This window comes from Miniopterus schreibersii, assembly GCF_964146895.1.
Source record: "Miniopterus schreibersii genome assembly, chromosome: 12".
NCBI lineage: Eukaryota > Metazoa > Chordata > Mammalia > Chiroptera > Miniopteridae > Miniopterus > Miniopterus schreibersii.
Genome location: NC_138112.1, coordinates 47,155,091 through 47,181,850, shown reverse-complemented (window position 1 = coordinate 47,181,850; position 26,760 = coordinate 47,155,091). Strand labels below are relative to the sequence as shown.

The 26,760-nt window shown below is 50.5% G+C and overlaps 2 protein-coding genes across 5 annotated transcripts in view; one reads left to right on the top strand and one right to left on the bottom strand.

Moving 5' to 3' along the window:
- Positions 1–175, bottom strand: part of OTOG (otogelin) — a gene marked incomplete at both ends in the record, with an annotated part of 71,189 nt that extends 71,014 nt beyond the window's left edge. Inside the window, one exon of the mRNA XM_081154863.1 lies at positions 64–175. Within this exon, the coding sequence (XP_081010989.1) occupies positions 64–175 (112 nt within the window). The remainder of the gene's footprint in view (positions 1–63) is intronic.
- Positions 176–2,657: 2,482 nt separating this feature from the next.
- USH1C (USH1 protein network component harmonin) overlaps positions 2,658–26,760 on the top strand; it is a gene marked incomplete at its 3' end in the record, with an annotated part of 44,555 nt that continues 20,452 nt past the window's right edge. For 3 of the 4 annotated variants that reach the window (XM_081155055.1, XM_081155058.1, XM_081155056.1), the window contains exons 1-14: positions 2,659–2,749; positions 12,936–13,003; positions 14,644–14,787; positions 14,923–15,061; positions 18,949–19,057; positions 19,195–19,219; positions 19,425–19,482; positions 19,768–19,862; positions 21,254–21,338; positions 22,252–22,311; positions 22,466–22,522; positions 22,834–22,976; positions 24,000–24,065; positions 24,443–24,567. In XM_081155055.1, the coding sequence (XP_081011181.1) occupies positions 2,714–2,749; positions 12,936–13,003; positions 14,644–14,787; positions 14,923–15,061; positions 18,949–19,057; positions 19,195–19,219; positions 19,425–19,482; positions 19,768–19,862; positions 21,254–21,338; positions 22,252–22,311; positions 22,466–22,522; positions 22,834–22,976; positions 24,000–24,065; positions 24,443–24,567 (1,210 nt within the window). In that variant the 5' untranslated portion in view covers positions 2,659–2,713. Of the gene's footprint in view, positions 2,750–12,935; positions 13,004–14,643; positions 14,788–14,922; positions 15,062–18,948; positions 19,058–19,194; positions 19,220–19,424; positions 19,483–19,767; positions 19,863–21,253; positions 21,339–22,251; positions 22,312–22,465; positions 22,523–22,833; positions 22,977–23,999; positions 24,066–24,442; positions 24,568–26,760 lie in introns of all 4 variants that reach the window. The other variant, XM_081155057.1, reaches the window with a different exon arrangement.

The window sequence follows — 26,760 nt, the reverse complement described above, 5'->3', positions numbered from 1 at the left end:
TCCAGGCCAGTTCCCCTAAACGTTCCCCCAGCCCCGGCCTCCCCTAGTCCACACCCCTCTCACCTAGAGGCAGCACCTGAAGGGGCTCCCCTGCCGGCTCACCCCAGGACGGCCAGGCGCAAGCGAGTAGCAGCCAGAGCACGGGCACGGGGGCGCACGGGGACCGGGTCCCCATAGGAGCGCGCGGGGGCGGGGAAGCCCGAGCGCAGGCCTGGGTCCCGAGAGCCTCTCCCAGGGAAGGCTGGGGCACACCTCCACTCGGTGGCCGCAGTTTTTCTTGCTTTCTTTGCTCCAGGGTTCCCTTGGCCCCTCCTCCCAGGCGCTTGGCTCCTCCCCAAGCTAGAGTGGCAGGCCTGCCCAGCTTATTACCATAATTTAGGTACCAGACCAAAGTGCAGCCTTCGCCCTTCTAGTACTGGCTGCCCTTCCCCAGGGAAGGCTGGATTCGGATCGCTCAGCCCTAAGTCTCCCAGGGGGCTCGGAGGCAGCCTGTGCAGTCTCTTCAGAGATCTCTGGCTCAGGAACTTAGGTCTTGGAAGCCCCTTACACAGGAGATAAGAGATGCTGGTATGAATCTGGTCCTCCCCTCTCCTTTCACAGAGGTCATGGAACATGCCACTCAGTGATCAGTGGTCAGTAGCAGAACCAGGGCTCAGGACTAGCCTGTGCTCCCGCCACTCCCCACTACAGCCTCCTGAGTCCCCCAATCTCCACCCTACCCCCAGTTTTGAGCAGCTTAGGAAATGCTGACTTAATGACAGAAGTACCTCACACTCTCATATTATTGGTCCCATCAAGGCCAGACTTTGACCAAAAAACAAAAACAAACAACTTTTAATTTTGTGAACAAGGTACATTTCCTGTCCAGAAGGAAATTGAAAATGGAAATGTGGGCCTGGGAGCCTTGGGAACCTGTGCATCATTCACTTGTCCAACTAAGTGTTGGAACATCAACTAGATGCCAGGCCTTGGAGATGATGATGATGGTGGCCAGAGTAGACCCCTGAACAGGGGTATAGATTTGGGATGCATTCATTCATTCATCCATTCAACTAAGTTGTTGGACATCTGTTCCTCACCACACATTGTTCTGGGACTAGGGTGATAAATAAAGCACCCACAGCTATCTCCCACACAGGGAATTTGGAATCATGGGCATAGTGAGTCATGGGCACAGACACAGGAAGGTGAAGTGGAGCGAGCTAAGGATGGAGCCCGGTTAGGGAAAGGCAGGGTTGTGTTGAGGAAGCTTGAAAAGGAACATTCAAAAAAAAAAAAAAGAAAGAAAAGGAACATTCGTGAGAGAGGAGAACCAGGACTTGAGCTATCCTCAAAACCAAGAGGGAAGCATTTTAAGAAGGATTTTTGGGGGGATACTCATGTAAAAGAAGGGTTGGGGTGCCAGTGGACTACATTCCCTCTTGTAAGGGCAGTTGCCTCTCTGCCTGGATTCTAAATATATCTATATGATATAGTAATGAAATGTAGAGAATTAGCAAAGTAAATTGGAAGGGGATATATTTTGGACCTTTGAAAATCCCACAAGTCTTTCCCTCTTATCTCTGACATTATTAGTTAATACTAAGGCAAGATCTTGGATAATATTTTAAGGTTCTTCCTCAGGAGGGATTTACATCTTAAACTAAGCAATAATTTAGGCCAAATAAAAATAGCCTGCTGGCAAAACTTCAGCTATTGGGAGTGGAATGCAAAGGAGAGGGTCTTTAGGTGCTCCTGAAGTTACAATTGTAAGTAGTTCACTGATTTGGGCTGCTGTCCATCTCCTGTTCCTTTCCCCAACGTGGTGCAAACAGGTCAGGCCCCCACCCTCTAAGTCCAGGCACAAGCTCCATAATTAAAGGTTCTCACTCACAGCTTCCCTGGCCCCCTCTTTCCTCTCAGTCTGCCCCAGGCTTGGTTCATCATTGTCTCTGCACCCAGCAATAGTCCTGGAGTTGAGCAGACTTTGGTTGAATTGAATCAAATGAATCAGGTGGGGTGTCAGACCGGGTGAAGGTCAGCCATAAGTCGGACTGTCATTGCTTCACTGAATGAGTGTGTAGGTGTGTTTGAGGGAGTGGGCTAGGGGAGGTGGAAGGGGAAGCTGGTTGAGGAGGGCCACTCCCATCCACTGGTCCTGGCCTCTGTGGGCTACACTAAGACGCAGCTCCAAAAATTCACAGATCAAAGATTTTTTTCCTAGTGGGAAAAAACCATGAAGGAGGCTATTCTGGAAGCTAGGCAGACAGTGAGACGTGTGGCAAGGGGTGACAGCCTCATGAGGGCGAAGGGGCCTCTAGTTGTGTATCCAGAGAATACTGGCGAGATTGCCCCGCTCCCTACCCACCCATGTGCGGGTCTCAGACCTCTGCATTCTGGCCCCCACACAAAAAATGTCCCAAACCTCCTCCCCACGCCTGCAGAGATCCTCTCCCTCAACGGTGTGTGTTTGGGGATCATTCCAACAGACTGGAATGGCGACACCCACCCACCTTCACCACCGCGTACGCACACTGCAGCCCATTTACCCCGGGGCGCCTCAGGGAGAGGCGACGAGGCTCAGGCGGGTGTCGCCCCGCCCCCGCCCGCGCCCCGCCCCCCGCCCCCGCCGGCCCCGCCCCCACCGCTCCCGGGCCCCGCGGGGCACCGTCGCCCGCAGCCAGGCACCCGAAGGAGGGAGTTGCACCCAGACGCGGCGCGATCTGGCCCAGCCATGGACCGGAAGGTGGCCCGAGAATTTCGGCACAAGGTCAGAGCTGCTAGGGGCGCCCCAAGCACCCGGGACCCCTCCCTTTTCCAGTTGGACCTGAGGGCTCTGGGTACGCTGGGACCCCCGATGGTGCCAGTAAAATGAGGCAGGAGCACTGGGACTCTGGGTGTAGGAACTGCTAAACTGATCTCAGTGTCCTTTCCGCTTCTGCCCTCCAGGGGCTGGGACCTCTTTGGAGTTGGAATTCCAAGTGTCCTGAGACAGGACACTTCTCTGAGATGCCCCATAGCGGGCAAATCCCCCAGCTCCTAGTGCCCCCAGCTCAGTTGAAGCTTGTGGAGAGGGTTGGGGTAGTGTCTCAGAGGTAGGGGAACTGCATGTCTCTCTTTGTCTTTTGACTTCAACACCCTTCAGGGAGCCCCACTGCCCCGCACCTTCTCTGCTTAAGGGCATTTCTTAGGTCCCAAAGAAGAGAAGCATTTGAGGAACTGGTGCTGGCCAGGGGGCAGTGGGAAGAAGGGAGGTGGTCCAGAGAGTCAGCCAGACCTTTCCAGCAAAGCCATATCTCTTCCCTTGGGCCCTGCTGAGGGGCTTCATTGGTGGTCAGGAATTCAGACCATCACTGAAGGCTGCTGGATTTCACCCAGGGAATTTCCAGAACAGTTTCCAGAGATGTGCAAGAGCTGCTGAGGCCCTGAGACCAGAAAAGACCATTCAGGAGACCCAGGGGACCTCCCCACCAGGCCTTAGGATGACTCAGAGCCTAAGGGTCAAACCAGGGGTGCCTGGAGCTACCTACAGGCCCTGCCTGAGGGACTAGGAACTGTGTGCCCTGCAGCCCTCCCAGAGCCCAGAGGGTCCCTGTCTTTAGACCAAGCCAACTCCCTTCTCAGGCCTAAGGGGCAGAGCTCAGATAGGCAAGATCAGGGTACTTAACCCCTCTCTCCCCACAGAGAGGCCCAGGGGAGCCCAAGGAGCCAGCCAGAGCAGGGGCAACAGGGGCTGAGTGCCAGGAGCCAGGGGTCAATCATTCAGTTAATAAACATGTGTTGAGTACCTTTTGTGTGCCAGACCCAGTCTCTGCCCTCAAATTGTTGGTCATGTGGAAGGGAGGCAGACCCTACACTAGTAGGTACCCCCAGCTGGCTGCTGAGTATTGGGACCAAGGTTTGCTTGGGGCACAAAGTGGGTGACTCATACTGGCAAAAGTCTTTTAAAAATGAGGCCTTGGGCATCCAGGGGTGAGAGATAGCTGGGGGTGGTGGTGAATAGTTAAGGGAGCATGAGAGAGTGTTCACCAGTGTGTGTACCCTCTTGCGAAGGGGTGTGAGGGGAGAAATTTTGGCAATGAGGACATTTGGTGAGTGTAGATTTCAGACAACCCACTTTGAAGGATCACAACCTTGAGTTCCCCACCCCAAGACTCAGGCTGGAATTTTACTTTCCTGCACTGGGCTGAAAGTAAGGTTGGATCTTCTTTTGTCTTCTCCCTGTGGGGTATTAGTCTTTGCCTCTTTTGAAAGAATTACCTCTGGGGTCCCAGTGTCCACCTCGGGCCTCTGGGTTAGCCCTGTTCCTCTTCACCAGGCCCTGCAGCCTTCAGAGGGCCTCAGGCCTCTGTGTTTCCACTGCCCTGCTCTTCCTCTTCACAAGTCATTACCTATTAATGCCCCGTGTGTGCAGGCGGGGCAGGCGCCATGCTGGGCAAGGCCTGGGCTGGACTTTGTGCCCTGCAGCTTCGGAAGCAGCGGCAGCCTTCCCCTCCCAGGCTGGAGATCATCTGGGAACTAGGGAGAAAGGAAGAAACGGCCGAGGATAGAGATGGGGGCACACAGGTGTATTCTGTGAAATCCACCCCTTGCTGTTGATCGCTTTCTGGATGTTCCTTCCTTAGTGTTCCACAGCAAATTGACCCCTTGGGGATGATTTGTAATCTAAATCCATAGTGTATTAAAGGTAGTATGTTGTCATGGAAAGTGCTGTGTGACTTTGAGCCAGCTATTAACCTCTCTGTGCCTCAGTTCTCTATTTAAACGAGGATAACAGTAATATCTAACTAGTAATGTTATTGTGAGTGCCGGATGAGATCTACACATATACAGAGAGCTTAAATTGACCCTGGCACTTAGTGAGTCCTCAACAAATGTCCATTACTGTTGTCTATTATCTGCGTTATGCAGAACTAGGGTCAAATCTCAATCCTGTCAATTTACTGCCAGTGAGACCTTGGGCAAGCCACATAATCTCTCCAAGTGTTAGTTTCCTCTGTTATGAGGTTCGTAGTGCTTCCCTTAAAGGACGGGATATATGAAATAGGAACTCAAGTGCTGGCTACTCTGAACACATAGTAACCATTTAGTAAATGGCCACCCTGTTCCCACTGATGTCTTCAGAGCAACAGGAATCTGTTCCTCTGGGCTGGTGCAGGTTCCCAAAAGCACCAGAAACATTCACATGGCCTTCTGGGTCACAGCCTTGAGCCAGGATACCAAGGAGAGGGAAGGGGGGCAGCAAAGACTAAGGCTTCTCCCCCTGAGAACCAGCTTCTGCAAAGAAGGCTGCTCCTCTGCTCATTCATCTGCACGGTGCAGGAAGTTGGTTACTCATTTGCTCAAAAAGTATTTATTGCCTGTGGGTATCTGTGGTGTACCCTGCTCCAGGCCAAGCATCTAGGGGTGGGGTGAGATACATAAAAAGGTCAGAAAGAGGTCCTGCCTTCTAGGGATTTCCTCCTCATTCATTCATTTATGAATGCAATAAATATTGGCTGAGCTCATAGTATATGCGAGACAGTGTTCTAACCATTGAATAGCAAAACAGAGTCCCTGCTCTCTTAGGGAGCACATTCTAGTAGGGAAGATGGACAGTTAACAAGTAAGCCAATCAAAGTATCAAACAATGCCAAGTAGTAATACAGGCTATGAAAAAATAAACTGGGATAAGGAGATAGAGAGTAATGAAGCTGTACTCTCTGTATAGGGTAGTCAGGAAGGCCTCTCTGAAGAGGTGATATTTGAGCAGAGACCTGAAAGAAGTGAGGGAAGGAGTGTTGGGGATATATATGGAAGAACATTCCAGGATAGGGAACAGCAAGTGCAAAGGCCCTGAGGCAAGGAGATGCTTGCCTTCTTTCTGAAGGGCAAGTGCTCAATGGTGCTTCTGAGATGAATTATGGAATTCTGAGAAGAATTCAGAGAGTGGTGGGAGATGGATCAGAGGGGTGGTGGAAGCCTGGTAGTCCATGATCAAGACTTTGGGATTTGTTATGTGATGAGAAGCCAGCAGGGGACTGACATGACTGATTTACATTTAAAAGGAATTGCTCTAAGATTTTAACATGAACTTCACAAAAAAGATATACAAAGGGCCTATAAGTATGTAAACGAATGCTCTACAGCATTAGTCATTAAGGAAATGCATATTAAAACAAGATAACATTTTACATCCTCTAGAAGAGGCTAAAATTGAAAAGACTGACAATAACAAGTATTGGTGAGGATGTGGAACCACTAGAGCTCTCATGCATTGCTGCTGTGAATACAAAATGATACAACCATATTGTAAAATACATAGGTGGACAGTTTCTTATAAAAGTTAAATATACATTTACTGTATCACCCATCAATTCCACTCCTAGTTATTTACTCAAGGAAATGAAAATATATGTCCACAAGACTCAGATATTATGATAAACAGGTGAACAAATTGCAATATATCTACGCAGTGGACTATTACCCAGTAACAGGAAGGGGCACACTATTACTGCACGCAACGACACAGGTGAATCTCAGAAACATTCTCCTGAGCTAAACAGTGAGCACAGAAGTGTGTTCTGTATGATTACATTTTTGTGAAGGGGCTGGGAGCGGGACTAACGGAAGAAGAAACTCTGAGATGATGAAAAGATTCTAGTGGTGGTCACATGAGCGTAGAAATTTGTTGAAACTCACCACACTGGTCATTTAAAATAAATAAATTTTTTTAAAAGGAATTGCTCTGACTGCTGGTAGAGAGCAGACTGAGAGGGCCAAGAGGAGAATCCAGTTAGGAGGCTCCTGAAGTAGCCCAGGCCAGAGGCAGGGGCTTGGACTAGGATGAGCAGCGGCCAAGCCCAGGATGCATGTTAAAGCTGGGCCTCATGGGCTTTGCTGGTGGCTCGGCTGCGGGTGCGGAGAGAGAGGCATCAAGGGTGAGTCTCCTTTTGGGGAGAAGGAGCGATTTGGTGGGGACAGAGTGGGAAGTGGTGGAAACTGAGAGCTCCGTTTTGAATGTTTTCAGTTTTAAGTGTTAGATCTTCAACAGGTGAGTGAGAAGGCCAGAAGCTGTAGGAGTGTGGAGACTGGGGGACAGGTCTGTGCTGGACATAAGTCTCAGTGAGTCCTTGGGGTATAAGTGGTAGTTCGAGGCCTGAGACTGACGAGGTCACTTAGGGAGACAGTGCAGATGGAGAGAAGACCCAGGACAGAACTCAGGACACCCCAACCTTTAGGGGAGAAGGAGCGGCAAATAAGGCAGGAAAACCAGGAGAAGGGAGCATGGTCAGCTGTGCCAAGCACTGGGTCAAATGCTACCAACTAGTTGGCAAGATATGAGTCTTTTGAAAAGATGAAGGGTAATAAAACAAGAGACAAGCAAACCCATACTATCTGGGATGCAAGCCCAGAAGGCCTGGGAAGAATGTGCCTGGGCCCATTCTTCCCACCAACATCTATGGAGGCCCCACTCTCTGCCAGCTGCCGAGAATATAGAATTCGTGTCATTTATTCTTACTTAGTTTTATTTAACAAATACTTACAACTTACTATTCGCCTAGCACTGTTCTAAGCATTTGACAAATAATAACTCATGAATAATTTTAAAATTATTAACCCTTCATAGAAGGATGAAATCCTATGAAGTAGATACTTTTATACCCACTTTACAGATGAAGCAGAGAGCTGCAGACCCAGATGGGGAAGGAGCTTGTTGGCCTCTCTCTCCGCACTCCCCCCAGGCCTGTGCTTGGGTCACACACACATTAGTGGGGAGACAAGTGGGTAAGAGAGAAAGTACCACACAGCTCGGTGAGTCCCATGGCAGGGGTGCTCTCTGAGCCATCCTGTGCTCAGAGAATGACCAGACAAGCTTTGTGGCGGAGCCTGAGGAAAGGCTTGACCAAGGGAAGCTGACATTTGAGCCACGGAGTCTTAGCAGTGGAAGAAGAGGTCACAGAGAGGAAATACCGCTGGCACCACCATCAACAATAGCTAATGTTTCAGACCAGCCAAGGTCAGGTGGGAGCAGCTGGCTCATCCAAACGGGAAGCCGAAAAGAGTTTTATGAAGGGACTGCATAGAGGGAAGGGCAGGAACACATGAACCAACTAGACTTGTTAACACAGCCTGGGAGGGGCAGCAGCCGGAAGCCAGGTGCTCCTGAAGGCGAGGGTAGGGAGGGTCCCCAGAACAGGGGGGACTTAAAACATCCAAACAGCCATGGCCCAGACAGGATCTGCAGCCTCAGGTGGGAATGTGCCTTAAGGTGATCCAGCATGGTGGGAGCCTGGAAACAGAATGCACTCCCTTTCTCCTCAGCCCCTCACCCCCACTGCTGGACTCAGCAGGAAGCTGAAGGCGGAGAGCTCAGCAAAGCTTCCTGGGACACAGGGCAGGGTAGTCGAAGGCACACATTTTGGAGCCCTGGGCACTGTCCTAAGTACTTTACATGCATTCACTCATTTAATCCCCACCATGGCCCAAGGTCGAGTGGAACAATATGCATTATTTAATTTGTTCTTGCTCTCTTTTTTCCTGTTTGGCTGGGTGCACACATAGGGTTGAATTTGCGTGAGCTAAAGGTTGTGTGCTTCCCCTGTGTGGCTGTCCTGAAGGGTCAGACCACACAGAGGAAGGCAGGGAGATGAGGCTAAAGAGGGCCCAGGGTCAGACCTAGAATTTTCCTCTCATGCCCCAGACAAGGGGCCTGGACTCCCTCTTCTTCCTGCCATATAGGCCTAAAGCACAGAACCAGTAGAGAATGCTGATGTTAGGCAGAGGGGACCAGATGCAAGGTCAGTGGGGGGGGGGGGTGTGATGTGATAAAGAGACCCCCCAACAGTTATTTGTAGATGGTGGGCTCCTTTAGGACTTCTGTGCCCATTATCAAGAGGGACTCTAAGGAAAGGAAAAGCTTTTTAAATCTAGCTGGAGAAAGAAAACATGGTGTCTTATACACAGTAGGTGCTCAATAAATGTGTATTAGACAAATGCATACAGAAAAGGTTGTATCTGGTAAATGGATGCCACGTGGTGGTTTTAAAAAAGCAGAGGTTTTGAAGCTAACAGACATAGGGTGAAGTCTCAGCTCTGCCACTTCTCTGAGCCCCTATTTACTCATCTGTGAAATGGGGATATGTAATATTGTTCATCCACCTCAAAGCATTGTCTATATGTAAAGACAGTACATGTAAACTTTCTCGGTCAGATGTGGTGAGCAGTCAGTTAATAGAGTCTGCCCTGAATGAGGGAGCTGGGCAAAAAGGGCCTCAGGCTGGGAGGCTCTTGAGGAGGCTCTGGGCTGTACATGGTCAGGAAAGACTCTAGAAGAAGGGGTTTGCACCCCCCTTAAATGAAGGTAGGGTTCATGGGAGAGGAGGGAGGACAGTCCATCTTGTGTGGGTCTGGGACTTACTCTTCTGTGACAAACTGAAACGAGCTAAGAAGAGAGAGATCCAGAAGGCTTTGGCAGGTGTGTGCTGAGGAGTGATGGGGAGGTGGTCACCCAGGATTGGGCCAAGAGGTTGGAAGGAAAGCTCCAGACTAAAGCAGCTGAATTCATTTGTCATTCAGTAAACACCACTGAGCACTGGGCACCTGCGTGCACAGCACCGAGTGCAGGTATTTTACACGTACCTGAGCGCAAGGTATCGGGAGATGCCACAAAGTGTCCGAGAGCAGATGCTCTGAAGCTGATCTTTGGACCGCTGCTGGACAGATCCTCCTGAGTTTGCTAGAATCCAGACTCCAGGAGGAGGGGATACCACATAACTTTTTTTAATTATTTAAAAGGTGAGTGGGTGGGTGGAGAGAGATTAACCAAAGAATTTATTTGCATATATACATAACCGAAGGACAGAGACAATAGTGTGGTGAGGGACTGGGGAGGGGTGTGGGGTTGGGGTGGAAAGGGTCAGTGGGAAGAAAAAGGAACATCTGTAATATTTTGAACAATAAAAAAAAATTTTTTTTTAAAGAGTAAACATGAAAGAAAAAAGAAATAAATAAATAAAAATAAAAAGTGAGATTTGAATTATGGTGGTGACATTACTGCCTGAGAGGCTTCCAGAGAAAGTTCCATCTTTCTCAGTTGTCTTTCTCAGTGCCTTTTAAAGTCCAAAGAGTAAGGTGTGAGTGTGTTGTCACTTGGGTGTGGTCCGAAAACAAAGCAGAGACATTTCCAGATGAGTAGCGACAAGACCTCCATGTTGATTTATCACTTAGATTTGTATTTAAAGAGCATTCCACATAAACCATATGTGTTTCCCAGCTGTTATGCTACATGGATAATTTTTTGAATGGATGCATTGAAATGATAGAGGTAGATGGATCATTCTGAGTGAGGATGGGGAGGTTCCAGTGTTTTGGGAAAGGGTCTTTTCCACAGCAGCCTGAGTCCTACTTAGGAAATGGAGGAGATGACCCTGGAGAAGCAGGTCAGGGCAAAACTCAAGACCAGGATTTAAGTGACCTAACTGGTGAAAGTGAGTGGACATCAAGCTGAAGAGCTGAACTTTGCAGCTGCTTCAGGAGACTGGTAGGATGTGATTTGTGGGTGGAGGCCTCTGGATGCAGTGGTCAGCATTGGACGGTTGCCTATTAGGACTGACACCCAGAAATAGGCTCCTGTCCACAAGGACCATCTCCAGGTGACCTGTGCTTATCTGGGAAGGCAGAATCCTAGGCTGTAATGTTGGAAATTGCTTTTGTCTTCTACTCCCCCTTTTTACTCAATGCATAAATGCTGCCTACTGAGGACAGCGAGAGGCATTTCTGCAAGGAGGGGTGGGAGAGAGGGTCAGCCTTAAGGCCTCAGCCAGCAAGAGATTCTCTCTCCTATCCTTTCTCTCATGAGCCCCCATGGCTGGAGTGGGGCTAAGCCCTTCTTTGGTCATAATGTTCTCACTCCAACCAGAGCAGATGGAATTTTTATGCTCCCCTTGGAGAGCAGAACATCCATGGTTCAGAGTCATTCAATAGATGTTTTGTTTTCTTGCTCATTATGGACCAAGTCAAAAGGGTTTCTCAGCAGTGCAGAGGAAAGAGATGGGGATTGTACATAAGGAAGAACTTCTTGAGAGCAAAGGCTTGAAAATTTTGGCCTAAAGAGGCCCTGGAGTTTTCCCCCGGAAGGCCTGACTCACTCACACAGTGCTACAGTAGCAAGAGTGTGGGCTTTGGAATCAGATAGACCAGGGTTCAAATCTTAGCTCTGTCTCTTATTAACTGGGACCTTGGGTGAGTTGACTTAACCTCTCTGACCTTCAGTTTCCTCATCTGCAAAATGGTGTGAGACTATTGGTCTCATACAGCTGTGAGATAAACAAATGGAAGCCAAGAAAAGCTCCAGAATCAAAGCTCTGCAAAAATTATTGCCCTTCCCCTTCTGTTCCCATGATTCCCTTCCTCCCATCTGACTGTGTGAGCATACCAGGAGGGGGAAGGGGGGAAGCGGTGGACAAATCCATTCTAAATTTATTTATTGGCCACTTACGGATGCATTAAGCACAAGGCATTTAGAACAAATGGACCTCATGCTTGCCATCATGGGGTTTTCTGTCTGATGAAAGAAACCAATTCACAAAAAAAGGATGCCTTGAATTACAAATTGTGACTGCTCTAATGAAGGAATTAGAGCATCTCTGGGGGCTGGAATGGGTTCTGTTTGGGTAAGTGAGCAGGAAGACCTTCCTGAGAAGGAAGCCAGCGATGCAGGGAAAGGGGAAGCAATCTAGGCAGAGAGAACAGTACATGCCAAGGCCTTGAGGCTAAAGCAAGTGTGGACCATAGGAGGCACTAATTGGAGGCCTGTGTAACCAGGACTAGTGGCAGGAGATGAAGTTGGGCTTTGATAAGTCAAGATGAAGAATTTGGATTTTATTTTAAGTAAAATGGGAAGCTATTAAGCAAGCCAGTGATATGATCCAATTTATCAAGATAATTCTGGCCTTTGATCCTAGGGGAGTTTAGAATTGTTTTCTGCTTAGATTCCTCCACCACAAAGAAATGTGGGCAGTCCAGGCCTATCTCAGGAGGTCTCTCATCCCTCTCATACAGGCCCAGGCAGAGGCGGAGAGAGAGTACAGGCGGTGCCTTCATAGAGATGAGCTTGGGAGGTGCCCATTTATGTGTTATGTGCAAGATCCCTGGCTACCACCCTACGATTTAGTACCACCCTGGACCAACAGTGATCCCTTGAGTCTCTAACCTTGCTCTCTTACTCAGTCTTGGGCTGAAGAGGAGCCAAGGATACAGTGTGTAGAGATTCACACTGAGCTGTCCCAGGGAGTGGAGTTCAAGGCTCCTGGTCCCCCAGCTTCCCTGGGACTGAGATGCTAATGAAACAGCTCCTGACCCTGACCTTGGAGTCCCAGCCATTGACGTCAGCAAAGATGAAATAATGTAACTTGACTCTACCCCTGGGGGGGGGGCACTCAGGGACCTGGGGAGGGGAAGGAGTGGCCAGAAGTCAGTGCCAACCAAGCTTAGGCCAGGAAGGGACAGGGTGGAGTTGCCCCTGGCATTGATGACACGGAAGAACTCAGTGGTGGGGTGCTTCCAGCGGGTGGGATGTGCTACCTGAGCGAATGGCCCAAATCCTTTCTGAAAGCAGTCATCCGGCACTACAGCCACCATCAGGTAAGACCAGGGAGCCAACACTGTTGTCACTCTGGACACTGAACACGCAGCACTGCTGTCATGGGGTGTATTGTTCTCGTGTGCAGATGCGTGTGCACCCACCTGGGGCGAGGCTTGGCCTGCCACATCTGGATGTGCAGAGGTGCTCCTATGGCCATGCATGTGATATGCTGGGGTGAGAGGGCCAGCCTGGCCTGTGGCTTTCCTCCTCTCCTCACAACCCCAGCCCTGAGGAGATGCTGAGGAGGTCTCCAGTGGTGGTTTCCCCCTCCCTGGTATTTTCTATGGGGGTGCTGGGCCTGGGCCTGTAATTCTGCTCTTGGGTTTTCTAGGTGGATTTTCTGATTGAAAATGACGCCGAGAAGGACTATCTCTATGATGTGCTGCGGATGTACCACCAGTAAGTGTGCTGAGCCTAGCTCCTGCGGACCACTGGGGTAGTTCTATCTGTAGGGAGCCCTGGGATGGGTTGTTCTGAGACAGGAGGACTTCCCCATCCCATCCTGGGGAGCTCAAGGGTGGGACAGATGCTCAAGGTTCCTGGGAACCAAATGGACATGCCATTCACTTGTCTTGGCAAATATTTGCACAAACACTCTATGTGTAGCTCTGTACTAGGGGCTGGGGCACACATGTGAACATGACAGACTGGTTGCTCACAATATGATGGGGGAGGCTGTCAAATAGCCAGATACATTCAATAGGGTGTGACTGCTGAAAATGGACAGGAAATGCCAGCTGGTCCCAGCACCTGCGTCAGGTGTCTCTTATCACCCACCTGCTTTTTCATTCATTCAGCATACATTTATAAGCTCCTGCCACTTGGTGGGCATAATGCAGGCTCTGGTAATGAGTAAGATCTGCTTTCTCTCCTTAACTAACTCATGACCTAGAGAGGGGAGGTGGGCAGACACTGCAAACACAAAAAACTCTAATATAAATTACAGTAAAATAACTTCTAAATATAATTAAAAGCAAGATGTGAAGAAAGGGAGTTTTCCTTTCTAATCATGGGGGAAAGGACCAAAAATCATGGGTTTGAAGGGTAAGAAGGACTTTGGTAGGTGGAAATATCAAGGAAGGACATTCCAGGATGAAGGATCACCATTAGCAGACACGAGACGAAGATGTGAAAGCACAGGCATGACTGGGAAGTGACAAGTAACCTGGGGGAGTAGAGCAGGGGCTCATGGAGACCATAAACAGCCACGGGCCTGGAGCAGGTCCATGGAGAAGGTCAGGGAGGCCCTGAGGCTGCCAGGGAGAATGGATTGTGTCCTCTGGGCAGTGGGGAGCCATCAAAGGGTTTTGAAAAGAGGAGTGACTTATATTTAGGAAAGATTAGATGAGAGTGCCCGGCTGGGCATGGCTCAGGGGTTGAGCATAGACCTAGGATCCAGGAGATCAGGGTTCGATTCCCAGTCAGGGCACATGCCCGGGTTGCGGGCTCGATCAATGACTCTCTCATCATTGATGTTTCTCTCTCTCTCTCTCTCCCTCTCCTTTCCTCTCTCTGAAATCAATAAAGATATATTTAAAAAAAAAAAAAAAAAAGATTAGATGAGAGTGAGCAAGTTGGCAGATAACTGGAGAGATGTAGGCTGGAGACACTGAGGGCCTGAATAGTGTGAGGAGAAGGCATGTGAGAGATATAGTGAAGGTAGAATTTACAGAGTTTAGCTACAGATCAGAAGTGGGAGACTGGGGGGAGGGGTCCCCACCATCTCACAGAGATTTCCTGTCTGGAGAGATCCTGGGCTTCAGATCTGAGTGGAGTTTGAATCCTGACTTGATTTCATTTGCAAAATGGGTTAATAATCCCTACCTCCCCAGTTTCCTTGTGATACTTACATGAGAAAACAAAGCTCTTCTGAGACATCCTGGCTAGCCCAGAGTTAGGGGCACTGGGCTTCTCAGGAGAGTTCACCTCCTGGGCCCAGTAGCTGGGGACCCAGCCCAGGACTGCTTTCTCTGGGACTCTTTGGGTCTTGGAAGTCATGGTCATGGGTAAGGCTCCAGGTGTCCCCCTTGTCTCTGCAGGACCATGGATGTGGTTGTGCTTGTGGGAGACCTCAAGCTGGTCATCAACGAGCCCAGCCGCCTGCCACTGTTTGACGCCATCAGGCCTCTGATCCCGTTGAAGCACCAGGTGGAGTATGACCAGCTGACACCGCGGCGATCCAGGTGCGGAGGGAGCCCCCAGGCTAAAGGCAGGGGGTGGGCGAGGTCACTCTGGGATGGACAAGACCACTCACCAATGGATGGGGCAGCCCTGGTGGTCAGGCCAGAGCTGGGCCATCACTGACCTCTCCTATGCAGGAAGCTGAAGGAGGTGCGTCTGGACCGTTTGCACCCCGAAGGCCTCGGCCTCAGCGTGCGTGGAGGGCTCGAGTTCGGCTGCGGGCTCTTCATCTCCCACCTCATCAAAGGCGGGCAGGCAGACAGCGTTGGGCTTCAGGTGAGCAAGCAGAGTCCTCAGGCATCCTGCCTCCCTCTCACTCACCAGGCTATGTGGCATATCATGGTCGCCTCGCCTTTCTGAGACTTTGGGAGAGGATGATAGATTTTCCTCAGGCAATTGCCTGTTTTGTTGGTTGATTGTTTCTCTTAATCATCACATACAGGTGTTTTTTCCATTGCTTTCCAGAGAGTGGAAGGAGGGAGGTGGGGGGGGGGGAGAGGAAGAGAGAGGGAGAGGGAGAGAGAAACATCGATGTGAGAGAGACACATCAACTGATTGCTTCCCGTACGTGCCCTGACCAGGGCCAGGGAGCAAACCTGGAACCCAGGTACTTGCCCTTGACCAGGAATGGAACCCAAGACCCTTCAGTGCTCGGGCTAATGCTCTAACCACTCAGACACACAGGCCAGGGCGCAATTGCCTGTTTTCTTGAGTCATGTTGGGACCATGGCTCCCACCTGCTGCTGCCGCAATGCCCCGCACCTCCTCTACTTCCTAGTTATGTCCTGACACCTGAAGCTTCGGGCATGTAGCTTTAACTGGGAGGAAAAGGAAATCCTGGTGCAGTATCCTGATTTCCTGGCTTTGCTCTCCATTAGCAATGTGATTGGTGAAGACACTTAACCCCATGCCTCAGTTTCCTCATCTGTAAAATGCGGGTGGTGATGATACTATCCACCTCATCAGGTTGTTATGAGGAATAAGTGAATTCATATTATAAAGTACTTATAACAGTGCAGTGCCTGGCGCATAGTGCTCTGTGCTTGTTAGGTAAGTAGAGAGGGAGACTGAATAAACACCTAGAATGTGCCAGGTAACATGCTCAAACCAACCTTCATTACAGGCCTTGGCTGTATCATCCCATTTACAGAGCTGATAGAGGCTTAGTCTTGATGAGTCACAGCCAGCAAGTGGCAGAGCCAGGATTTGAACCCAGGTCTCTTGACTGCCAAGCCCAGGGATCTCTCTTCAGCACCCCAGCCCTCCCCTCAGATCCCCACACCTCAGTGTCTAAGCAGAGATGGGCAGACCTCCAGGTCTCCTCCTGCTGGAGCCCAGAGCTGTGTTTTTGTATGGCCAGATAAAAGAGGCTCTCCTACCCCCTCCCAGAACTTCCAGCACTTTTGCTATCAACACCCCAATCTGGGCGGCCAAGCCAGGGGCTTCAGGGGCCCGCAGGCGAAGGGTACAAGACACCGTGGAGTGGGAGGTGAAAATTGGGAGCTGACAGACACCGCTTTGTTCTAAATCCCTGTCTCACGGCTCGCCGGGGACGTCTGAAATTTCAGCCACTTCATTATTCCCCTCCTGTGTGGCACATTTTCCAGCCCAGAAATGCAGCCAGAGAGAAAGCATAATGAGCTCCTCTCCTGGCGTCAGCAGAGGCCTTCTTTTTTCCAGAGCAAGCTTTCCTTGTAGGACAAGCACTTCTCAACGATGCCTCCATGATCGGGGGCATTCGGGCATATTCATGAAGCAGAGCTTTATCTTCCCGCCTATTTCTCAGGCTTATGAATTATCGACCCTTTCTCGGGCTGACGGGCTCATCTCTCCATTGTGCCGCTGTCCCTCAGATCGTCATTTCACTGTGACCTTTGCACAAAGGGCCTTTTGCAGGGCTCCATGCGGGAGCAAGAGCGAGAGGAAAGCTGATCCAGCAACCTGAGCCGGAGGCTGTGTGGGAATCATTCTCACTGGGGTCCTGGGCAGGTTCCCTTTAGGAACAAGACAGAGAACTTCACTCAGAGGCACTGGGGGAAATGTCTCCATCCATTCACCTGTCTGGGTTCATGTTTCTAAGGAGTTCTCATGCCTGAGTGGGGCTGGAGGAAGATTCTGGAAAGCAGGGGAGGGGCATGTTCAGACACAGCCTGGCTGGACTGAAGGCCCTGCTGATCTGACCTGTGAGGCTGGGCCCCTGGGTTGGGGGGCTTGGACCCACCAATGGAACCTAGCCCTGGAACCCCATCTCTCTGTTCTTATCCCCCTACTGGAGATATTTTAGATCTTTTTTTCAAGTGTATCCTATTTGAACTTAACGGTGGTCTTGTGCTGCACAACTCGCTGTATGGTCCAGGGCTGGAGAATGATTCTGCATGCCTTGGTTGTCCTAGCTATAAAGTGGACAGAAAAATGCCTGCCTTTTCTGTGGGACTTGAGGGCTCTGACAAGTGGCAAGGATCCAGAGAGGGCAAGAACACAGGGAACTGCAGCAGGCTTGGCCGCCCTGCTTTTCTGCTTCCACACGCACAAGGGACAACACTTGTGGTCTGTCAGGGAAACCTTACTCAAATCCCAGCAACACTGTTTTCTGGCTGGGTGACCTTAAGCAAGTGACTTCACCTCTCTGAGCCTCCATTTCCTCATCTGGTTAACAGAAATGCAGAATTGTATAAAGTGGGTGCAGGAGCTAGTAGCTGTTCTTACAGGAGATGGCCACAGAAAACTAGACAGCTCTTCAGTGGATCCTTCATTATGGCACCTTTTTGAACCCCTTGCCACTCCTGTCAGGCCCGGAAGAAAGTTAGGGTGTGTCTCCAGGTGTGGAAAAGAAGCGTTCAGGTGGCAACAGTGAGAAGGTGTCTCTGTGGCGGTGCTGTAGAAGGTAGGAGTTGACACTCCCTCAAAAGCTGTCTGCCTGCCCAGCCCCCAGGCCCTAGAGAGTCAGCAAGTCTCCAAAGGGTCAGCACATGTGGTGTGAGCTAAGCACCCAACTCACCTGCGCTGGCTTCAGGCTGGAGAGGGCTATCCAGGATCCAGTCCCTGTTTTATAGCTAATGGCTATGTGACCTTGGACAAAACATCACTCCCTGGGACTCAGTTGATGTCTGAGGCTCCTTCTAGCCCTGCCTTTATTAAACGAGGAGCTTCAGGCCTGATGCCCAGGGCCAAGGTACTTGGAGGTGTTCAAGGCAGTGTCCAGTGGGGGGCAGTCTCACCACAGATCTGTATCCAGGACTGGCCCTGCAGGCATCTGAGCCCCCATCTCTCCCAATCTAACAAGACTTAAATCCTGAGAAGAGGGATCTAATCAGAATATTTAGAGCTCAGGCTCAGCTAATAACAATAACAGCCATGTATTTATTATTTGTGGGGTGCCAGGCGCTGGCTGGCTTTACACATATATTTTCACAGCAACCACAGCATTTCCCCATTTTACAGATGAGGGAAACATGTTCAGAAAGTTCAGTAGACTCGCCCAAGGTCACACAGCTAATAAGAATAAGAGCAGGGGTTTGAACCCAGGATATCTGATGCCAAAGCCTTGTGTTGCTGTTATTTGCTCACGCCCAGAATGGGAATTCAGAGGTCAGGGCTGTGGCAGATTAAATGTCCATCAAGTTTGCATTGAATGGAAAAAGAGAGATCGTGTGTGTCAGTGATGTGCGCTTGAGTCAGGAAGTGCCCCACCCAGACTGCATTCAGGTGTTGCGGGGAAGCCTGCTCCTTGGGGCGGGATGGGACAAAGGCCAGGGAAGAGCTGCTTGAATCTGGGTGAAAGGTCGCCGTCTGGATGGATTCTGAAACCTGTTGGTGCCCCAATGGAGTAAAAGAGACACCAGAGTGAGGGTACAGAGTCTTGAGTTTTACTCCCAGCTCTGCTACCCACTCTCTGCGCCCTCCCCCACCATCTTGGTCTCCCCATCTGTAAAATGGGGTGGCAGAAAAACTGCTTGGAAGTGCCACCGTCCTGGGATCCCTCGGGCTGTCTGAGGGTGGGTTGGTTGTGATGGGGCCCTAGGGCATATATCAAGGTTTCTCCCCAGGGAAGCAGGGCCTCATCCTCTTTCCTGGAGAGCAGGCCCGGGGCATCTGACAGTGAGCCTGCCCACCTGCCCGACTCGCCCTCAACCTGGTGCCTGTTCCCTCTGTCTGTGGCCAAGGTAGGGGACGAGATCGTCCGGATCAATGGGTATTCCATCTCCTCGTGCACCCATGAGGAGGTCATCAACCTCATCCGCACCAAGAAGACCGTGTCCATCAAAGTGAGACGTGAGTGAGGCCAGAGGGCAGGGTCAGGAGGTGGTGCTGATGGTGGTGTAGGGTGGGGTAGGCAGCAGGCAATCAGCTCCTGGGGGAGGAAGGGAAGGCAGAGGAGCCATGCTAACCCCCATGCCTTTCTCCCACAGACATCGGCCTGATCCCTGTGAAGAGGTAAGCAGAACCCTCCTCTGCAGGCAGACTCTTCCCTGTGGGCTCAGGGTCCTGGGATCAGCCCTGGGGTCTGCCTTCCCACAGGCCAGCACTGCCCCTGGGCCAGCAGTGACTGGGGCTCCAGATGAGGCCGATCTGGACTTGGGGCCTGGTCCCTCAAACATCTCTCTTTAATGACCCCCCTTCTCCATTCCCTTCCCATCAGCTCTCCTGATGAGCCCCTCAAATGGCAGTATGTGGATCAGTTTGTGTCAGGATCTGAGGTAAGTGCCGGGACCACCAGTGATGGGGTCTGGCTGGAATTTCAGGGAGGAGCAGCCGGTCCTGAAAGGGGGCTTTCTCTAGGGATGTGCCCTCAGTGGCTTCACACAGGTCCCCAGCACATCTGGAAAGCTCCTGTGGGTGATGGGCCCTCAGCTGAGCCCAGAGACACCTCTCCCCAGGAACAGAATGGCCGTCTGGCTCACGTGGGGACAATAGTGCTTATGAGCTCAATTGGCCATTTGCACACACGTGACACCTAGTGACCCTTATTCTCTTTCCTCCAGGGCGGGCGGAACATCATGGGCTTCCCAGGGAGTCGGGAAAACAAGGAGAAGAAGGTCTTCATCAGCCTGGTGGGCTCCCGGGGCCTTGGCTGCAGGTGGGCAGGGCTCACTCACGCCCGCAGACCGCAGTAGGCCCCTAACACCTCTCCCTTTTCTCACTGATGCTTCTGAGGAAACTTTCATCCACTGGTGATGATACATCTTGGTGCCTAATTTCCCCTCTGAGCTTCACAACAGCCCTATAAGGCCAGGGGGACAGCTCTTAACAGGCCCATTTTACAGATGAGGAAACTGAGGCCCAAAGAAGGAGCCATGTTTCTTTGGTGGACCCTCGAGTCACTATAAAGGAAGCCTGTCCTGCTGGTCATCTCTGTCACTGTTCCCTTGTCACTTATGACCTTGTGGGCTTCCTTAAGAGGCAGGGAATTGCAAACAGGCATTAGGTCACACAACATACCCTTATTAAGCACGCAGGTGCTACAGTCATCAATCCAGTGGTCAGCCCCTGCTCTGGCACCTATGAGCTCCAGAACCTTGGACTAGTTACTTAACCACTCTGAGCCTCAGTTTCTCCCTCTATAAATTGAGGATAGTAAAATCCACATTGTAAGGAGGAATGAGATGACAGAAGTAAAGTACCAAGCTTAGTGCCTGGCAAATAATAAGCAGTTGGTAAATATTAGCTATTATTATTTAAGTCGTTCTTATTGTTTCCATTCATTCACATTTACTCAATACTTTTCCGCCAAGTAAGTGATAAAAAGTCCCTCCTTTCTAAGAGATTGCAGCCTAATATTAAAGCCAGCCATATAAATATAGTATAGAGTGACAAGGATGCTAATGGAACTGTATTCTGCATCATGGATGGCAAATAGGTTTCCAATCATGTGCTACCTCTAATCAGTTAGTGGTGGCTGCCTGGTGTGCTATTTTGTTTTTTTTTTGGGGGGGGGGGGTTGGGTTTTTTTTTTTTTTTTTTAAATATTACAGATTTCCCTTTTTGGTGTGCTATTTTGAAAAGAAACTCTCAGGCGGTATCTAGGCTTGGTGGGAAAGAGTGCTGTGATCGATTAGTGATGTCTGCCACTGATCTGGGAGAGGAGAGCAATAGTACAAGTGCCACCCTCGCTATAGGTGTTTTAGGAACACTGAGAAGGGGACAACTACCTTAGTCTCAGGATAGAAGAGGAGTTTAGTTAAAACCTTGGAGAGAAGATGTCATTTGAGTCCTAAGGAAAGAATAGGAAAGTGCTAGAAAAAGAAACAGCATATGTGATGTACTAGGTAAGGGGTTGGGCAGGGGCAGGGAGGATTACAAGTAGTTGTCTGTGGCTATTGCCACAGGTAGAGCCTTGGGTACTGAGCTCATGAGTGACCTGTGTCCTGAGGGGCTGGAGCAATGGACACACAGGCAGAGGGGCAAGACATTGAGAAAGAGTAAGCGCTGAAGGCAGAGGCTCACCAGCATTTCCCATCTCTCCCACAGCATTTCCAGCGGCCCCACCCAGAAACCTGGCATCTTCATCAGTAACGTGAAGCCTGGCTCCCTGTCTGCTGAGGTGGGGTTGGAGGTGAGTGAGCCTGACTGTGATCACACAGTCATGGAAGCACCTGTCTTCCCACACAGCCCTCTCTCATCAGTCACTGGCTGATGATTCCTATCCACCCCTCAAATGACAGTACCATGGAAGGGGTGGCATTTCACCCTTTGTACAATCTTCTCCAGCTCTGAGAGCCTTTAGTCCCGAGCTTGGGAATGTAGTAATAATCAAAGAGTTGGCGTTCACTGAGTGTCTACTGGATCAGATATTGTTCTAAGCCCTTTAAAATTTATGAAATTCTGAGAATTAGGTACTATCATTATCCTCATTTTATAGATGAGGAAACTGAGACCCAGAAAAAATATGTGATCTTTCCAAGATCACATACCTAGAATGGTAGGTCTGGGTCAAACCTAGGTGGTCTGATGCCAGAGCCAGAACTTTAACCTCTACTTTGGACAAATTACTTCCTCTTTTTGCGCATCAGATTCCTTTCCTATAAAATGGATTAATAGCCTTACTCCTAGAGTCATTGTGTGGATTAAATGAATTAATACACATGCTTAGAACTGGCATATAGTAAGGGACTGATGAACGTTAGCTACCAATTATTATTATGACCCAACACAACCTCTGCTCTGTGAGAAACCCAAAGTCTCCTAGGTCTACATACTGAGTTTTTAAAGCAAATGTCATAAATTAAGCCAAAGGAATGAACCTTTAATGATATAATATTTGGCAGCTGATGAAAAATATATGAGGTAGAGGGGCCCAGGGAGGACCCCATTAGAGCTTTCTAACTGCTCTGCTCATCAGGGTGAGCTGAGGTGCAGGCACTTGAAGACCCAACATCTGCCCTCGGCCCCCAGGGTGAACCTTTCCTGCAGCTAATTGAGGATACAGATAATGCGAACATGCTGATACCTCTCTATTCCTCCACCAGGCAGGGGACCAGATTGTCGAAGTCAATGGCATTGACTTCTCCAACCTTGACCACAAGGAGGTGAGATGTGGGATCTTCGCCTGCTGGCTATCACCTCTACCGTCCACTTCTCATCCCCTTGCCCTGCCATGGTGTCTGAACCTTCTGTGCTCTCTAGAGGCCTCGACTCCTCTGCTCTGTTAGGCCTCAACTGACTGTCCACCTGTCCCCACAGGCCGTGAACGTGCTGAAGAGTAGCCGCAGCCTGACCATCTCCATCGTAGCCGGAGCTGTAAGTGCACAGTGAGCCTCTGGGGGCTCCATGACCCCTGGCATCCAGGCCCAGCCACTCAGAGCCCTGATCTCCGCCACACACGCCCGAGAAGGGCCAAGGGGTCTCCGTCCCTGAAGCTCTGACAGAGCAGAGGAAGAGGGTCTCTGTCCAGCCAGGGCATGTTTGGGTCAGAGACAGTAGGAACCACAGCTCCTGACACTGGGGTCACGGTGATGAGAAGACAGCCCTCATCTTGGCCCCCAAGGCTGTGGCAGTGGGAGAACAGGTTCCCCAGGGGACTGAGCAAGGGGCCTCTTTCTCCCCTTGAGGGCCGGGAGCTGTTCATGACGGAGCGGGAGCGGCTGGAAGAGGTGAGGCAGCGCGAGCTGCAGCGGCAGGAGCTTCTCATGCAGAAGCGGCTGGCCATGGAGTCCAACAAGATCCTCCAGGAGCAGCAGGAGATGGAGCGGCAGTGAGTGTAACCAGTTAGGACGCCCTTTCCCTACCCTCCCAGACCACCGAACGACCCTACCCACCTTGCTTCCGCTCATTGCGTCCTGAGTCGACCTCATCTTCTCCCCCTGAGGCCTGCCCTCAAAGCAGATGGATCCGATGGTGGTCAGCCTAAGCATCCCCTGCCTCCAGACCACCAAGCTCCTCCCTCCTTGCCAGAGAGAGTCCCCTATTTCCAAGACCCAGGAATACGGGGATGCTACTAGCAGCAGCTGACATTTGTACCAACCATGTGGCTGGCATTGTATTATGGCCTCATGTATGTTACTTAATGTCATTCTCACAATAGCCCTGTGAGATGGATGATACTAACCCATTTTTCAGGGGAGGAGACTGAGACCCAGAGAGGGTAAGCCACTTGTGTGCAAAGTCACACGTAGCAAAGCTGGGATTCACCCCAGGTAGTCTGGCTGCCCCATCTATGGTGATGAGCTCCCCACCCCACATGGGGTAGTTGAGATGATGGATTGAGAGAATAAATGGGGCAAGCAATTCATAAATGAAAAATAATGTCAAAATTTAAATCCAGGTACATTCTAGGAGCTTCATAAGAATTTTCCCAACTCTCCCATCACAGAATTAGCCTGGAGAACCACCCCTGCTGGTACCTCCGCCCACAGCCCTGGCCTTGGGTAATGGCCCACCTTTACCCCTGGGGTCTGGGACCCTCTTCCAGGAGGACCTCACTCAGGCCAGGCCCTGCCTATCATCAGTCACTTTATATAAGTGTTTGGAGGTGGGTGCATGGAGTGTGGCCCACATTGACTGGCATTCTAGCTCCTGCAGCACAGAATCTCTGCTTAGTTGTGTCAAACAAAACCACGTAAGAGCACACAACCAGCATGCAAAGCTGGTCTAGGCATCCTTGGAAGGGAACCTGAAAGAAATACTTAAAACTTTTTTCAAATCAGGAGTTAGCTACAAGGAAGAGTTAACTTCTCTTGCATAGACTCGAGCATGCCAATCTGCATTTGTGTTTCAGAAGGAAAAAGGAAATTGCCCAGAAGGCAGCAGAGGAAAATGAGAGATACCGGAAGGAAATGGAACAGTGAGTGCCTCAGCTCCAGGAGTCCACACACAAGTCTGTGTGTGGACGTGAGTGTGCTCGCGGGAGTGTAGCCAGCCAGAGGCCACCTCTAGGCCCAGTTTACCTGGCCCTCTCGTACCTGGTGGATCCTCCTTTATTTATAGCCATTCCATAATCCCAGTAAAGCCCACCCTACTGGAGTAACTAGAACGTAGTCTTACATAATTGCAGGGTGGCGTTCACCCTCGATTCAGAATACAAGTGCCAAGGACTTTGCTGTCTTCACCACAGCTAGAGCCATGTGGCCTCTCCCCAGGCTGGTTGGGGTTTCCCCATAGGCAGAAGGTGGGCCCATGGAGGCTCTGACTCCAGTCACAGGTGTGGGGGTCTTATTTCAGGATTGTCGAGGAGGAAGAGAAATTTCAGAAGCAGTGGGAAGAAGACTGGGGCTCAAGGGAACAGCTGCTTTCGCCCAAGACCATTGCTTCCGAGGTGCACCCAGTGTCCCTTCGCAAGCCAAAGTGTACGTATCATGTGCTGGTGGGAGAGAGGGATTCCTTCTGACCAGGGGCTGAGGGGGGTCCAGATAGAGATGCTGGTCTCCCTTCACTCACCACACCTCCCCAGGTGAATCGTCCATGGCTCTCTGGGCTGCGTTTCCTTTGTGGAGGGGCAGTCATGTGCCAGGGGCTGTCTGACAGAGTATTGGGGTGGGAGGGATCTGTCTGCCCTCTTTGTCCTGGAGACCTGCTGTCAGGTTCTCCCCCCAGCACAGACACTGTCAGGTGGACCTTCCCCATGCCCTTAGGCTGCTAAAGAAAGATTGGAGAGCTGTAGCAGAAATGAACTGCTTGTGGGATTACTTTAGTTTTTTGGGTGTCCTATCTTCTTCCTGCCTGGTTCTGAATTGGGGCTGGCATGAAAGGGCAGCAGGAAACAGGGCAAGGAGCTCACATTAGAGAAGACTCTGGTGGTCCAAGGTTGATGGGCAGCTGTGAGAGGAGCTTACCTGAAGTGGCCCTACCACCTGCATCCCTGTGCACGGACCTTGCAAGGTTCCTCCACTCCAAGGATGGAATCAGGACTCCCAGGCACCAAACTATGGCCATCCTGTGGCCTTAGCTCCCTCTGCCCTTATCCCTTCTTCATCTGCACTATGTTTTCATCTCTAGTTTCGGTCCAAGCCTCAACCAACTGCTCTCCTTTCCACCTGCTCTCAACCCCAACTCCCAGAATGCCTCTTCAAGGGGCAACTCACAGCACTAGGGCAAAGTGAGGGGAAGGCCTCAACCTCAGTGCTTCTTAAGAGGGCTCGTGGTGGGGAGCCAGGAGCAAGGCAGCTTGGGTGTCATGGCAATCACAAGTCCAGGATGCCTGGTTGGGCCTTTACTCTTTATAGCTATTTCGATCATACTTGACATGGGGCAGGTTCTACTACAGCTGATTGTGCTCAGCCAACCTGGGAACCTCCAGATGTGGGGTGAATCTGTACCCAAGAACCAAGGTTCCCCATTTCTGCTTTGTGGTAGCCATTTGGGATCCTGTGATAGGGTCTGGATGCTCTGGCTCCAACTTTGAATCATGCCCAAGCCCTAGAGGGACATCAACTTGGGTCAGTGAAGAAATTCAAGGCACCTGGATGGTTCCATCTCACCCCTCCCTGGTGCAGGGCAAACAGCTCCCACCCAGCACATTCCTTCCTGGCAGTGGGCACAGTGTCATCTCAGGGTCCTCTCCGAAGGACAAAGCACACTCTCATCAGCCTTCCCTGTGACATTTGGTATTAGTTAAGGATGGGGCCAGAGCTAAATTCCCAGTGAATAAACTGTGTTTTAGACAGAGAGTTAATTTGCTCTTAATGCATGAAATAGGAGCTTCAGAAGGAGAGAAATCAATTTTAATTGCTTCTCATGAAAGTAATCCCAGTCAATTTAGTGCCTTCCTTGAAACTATGTCTTGGCTTCAGAGCAAATACACTCTTTCAGGAACGATAGAAAATAAAAACCCTTTCTCCAACTAGCTATTTATTTAGTGCTTTTAAACCAAATGAAGCTTCTTGAATAAAAGGAGTGAGAACGTTCCCTTTTTCAAGATATGTTTCCTAAAGCAACGCCGCAAAGCATGAGATTGATGACCAGAGTCTGCCAGCCCAAGCTGGGGCAGCTGCTGCCTCCATCCATCTCTATGCGCACCGGCAATTAATTCTCATTTGGAGATAAGTCAGGAAATGCAGGAAGGCCTCTGAGCAGCTCAATTCCTGCCTTTCTCCAGGAGTGGTCTCAGCCATGCTGGGCCAGCAGGACCAGGCCTCATTCAGGGTCTCCCTGACCACTCTTCAGCTCTGGAGCCCAGTTAGCTGACAGGTTATACCTGACTCAGATGTCTGTGCCCGATGAGGGGTGGACCTTGCATTTTTGAACAGTGAGTAAAGAGTGTGAAACATTTCTTGCCTGGAAAATGAAGCCATTCATCCTAGTGATGTGGATGGAGCTGACTGTTCCCCTCACCACCACTGTCCCAGGGGCTCATCCTGCCTACCCATGGCCCAACATTCTGCCAAGCCCTTGAGTCCCGGGCACACAGAGTCCCCCAGAAGAACTGTCTTAGCTAAGCCAATGAGGAGGAGGGTTTTTATCCAGGATTCCAGAGCTAGAAAAAGCCTGGAGAGAAAAAAAGATTTAAACAAGATTTCCAGCCTTCTCTCACCATTAAGGAC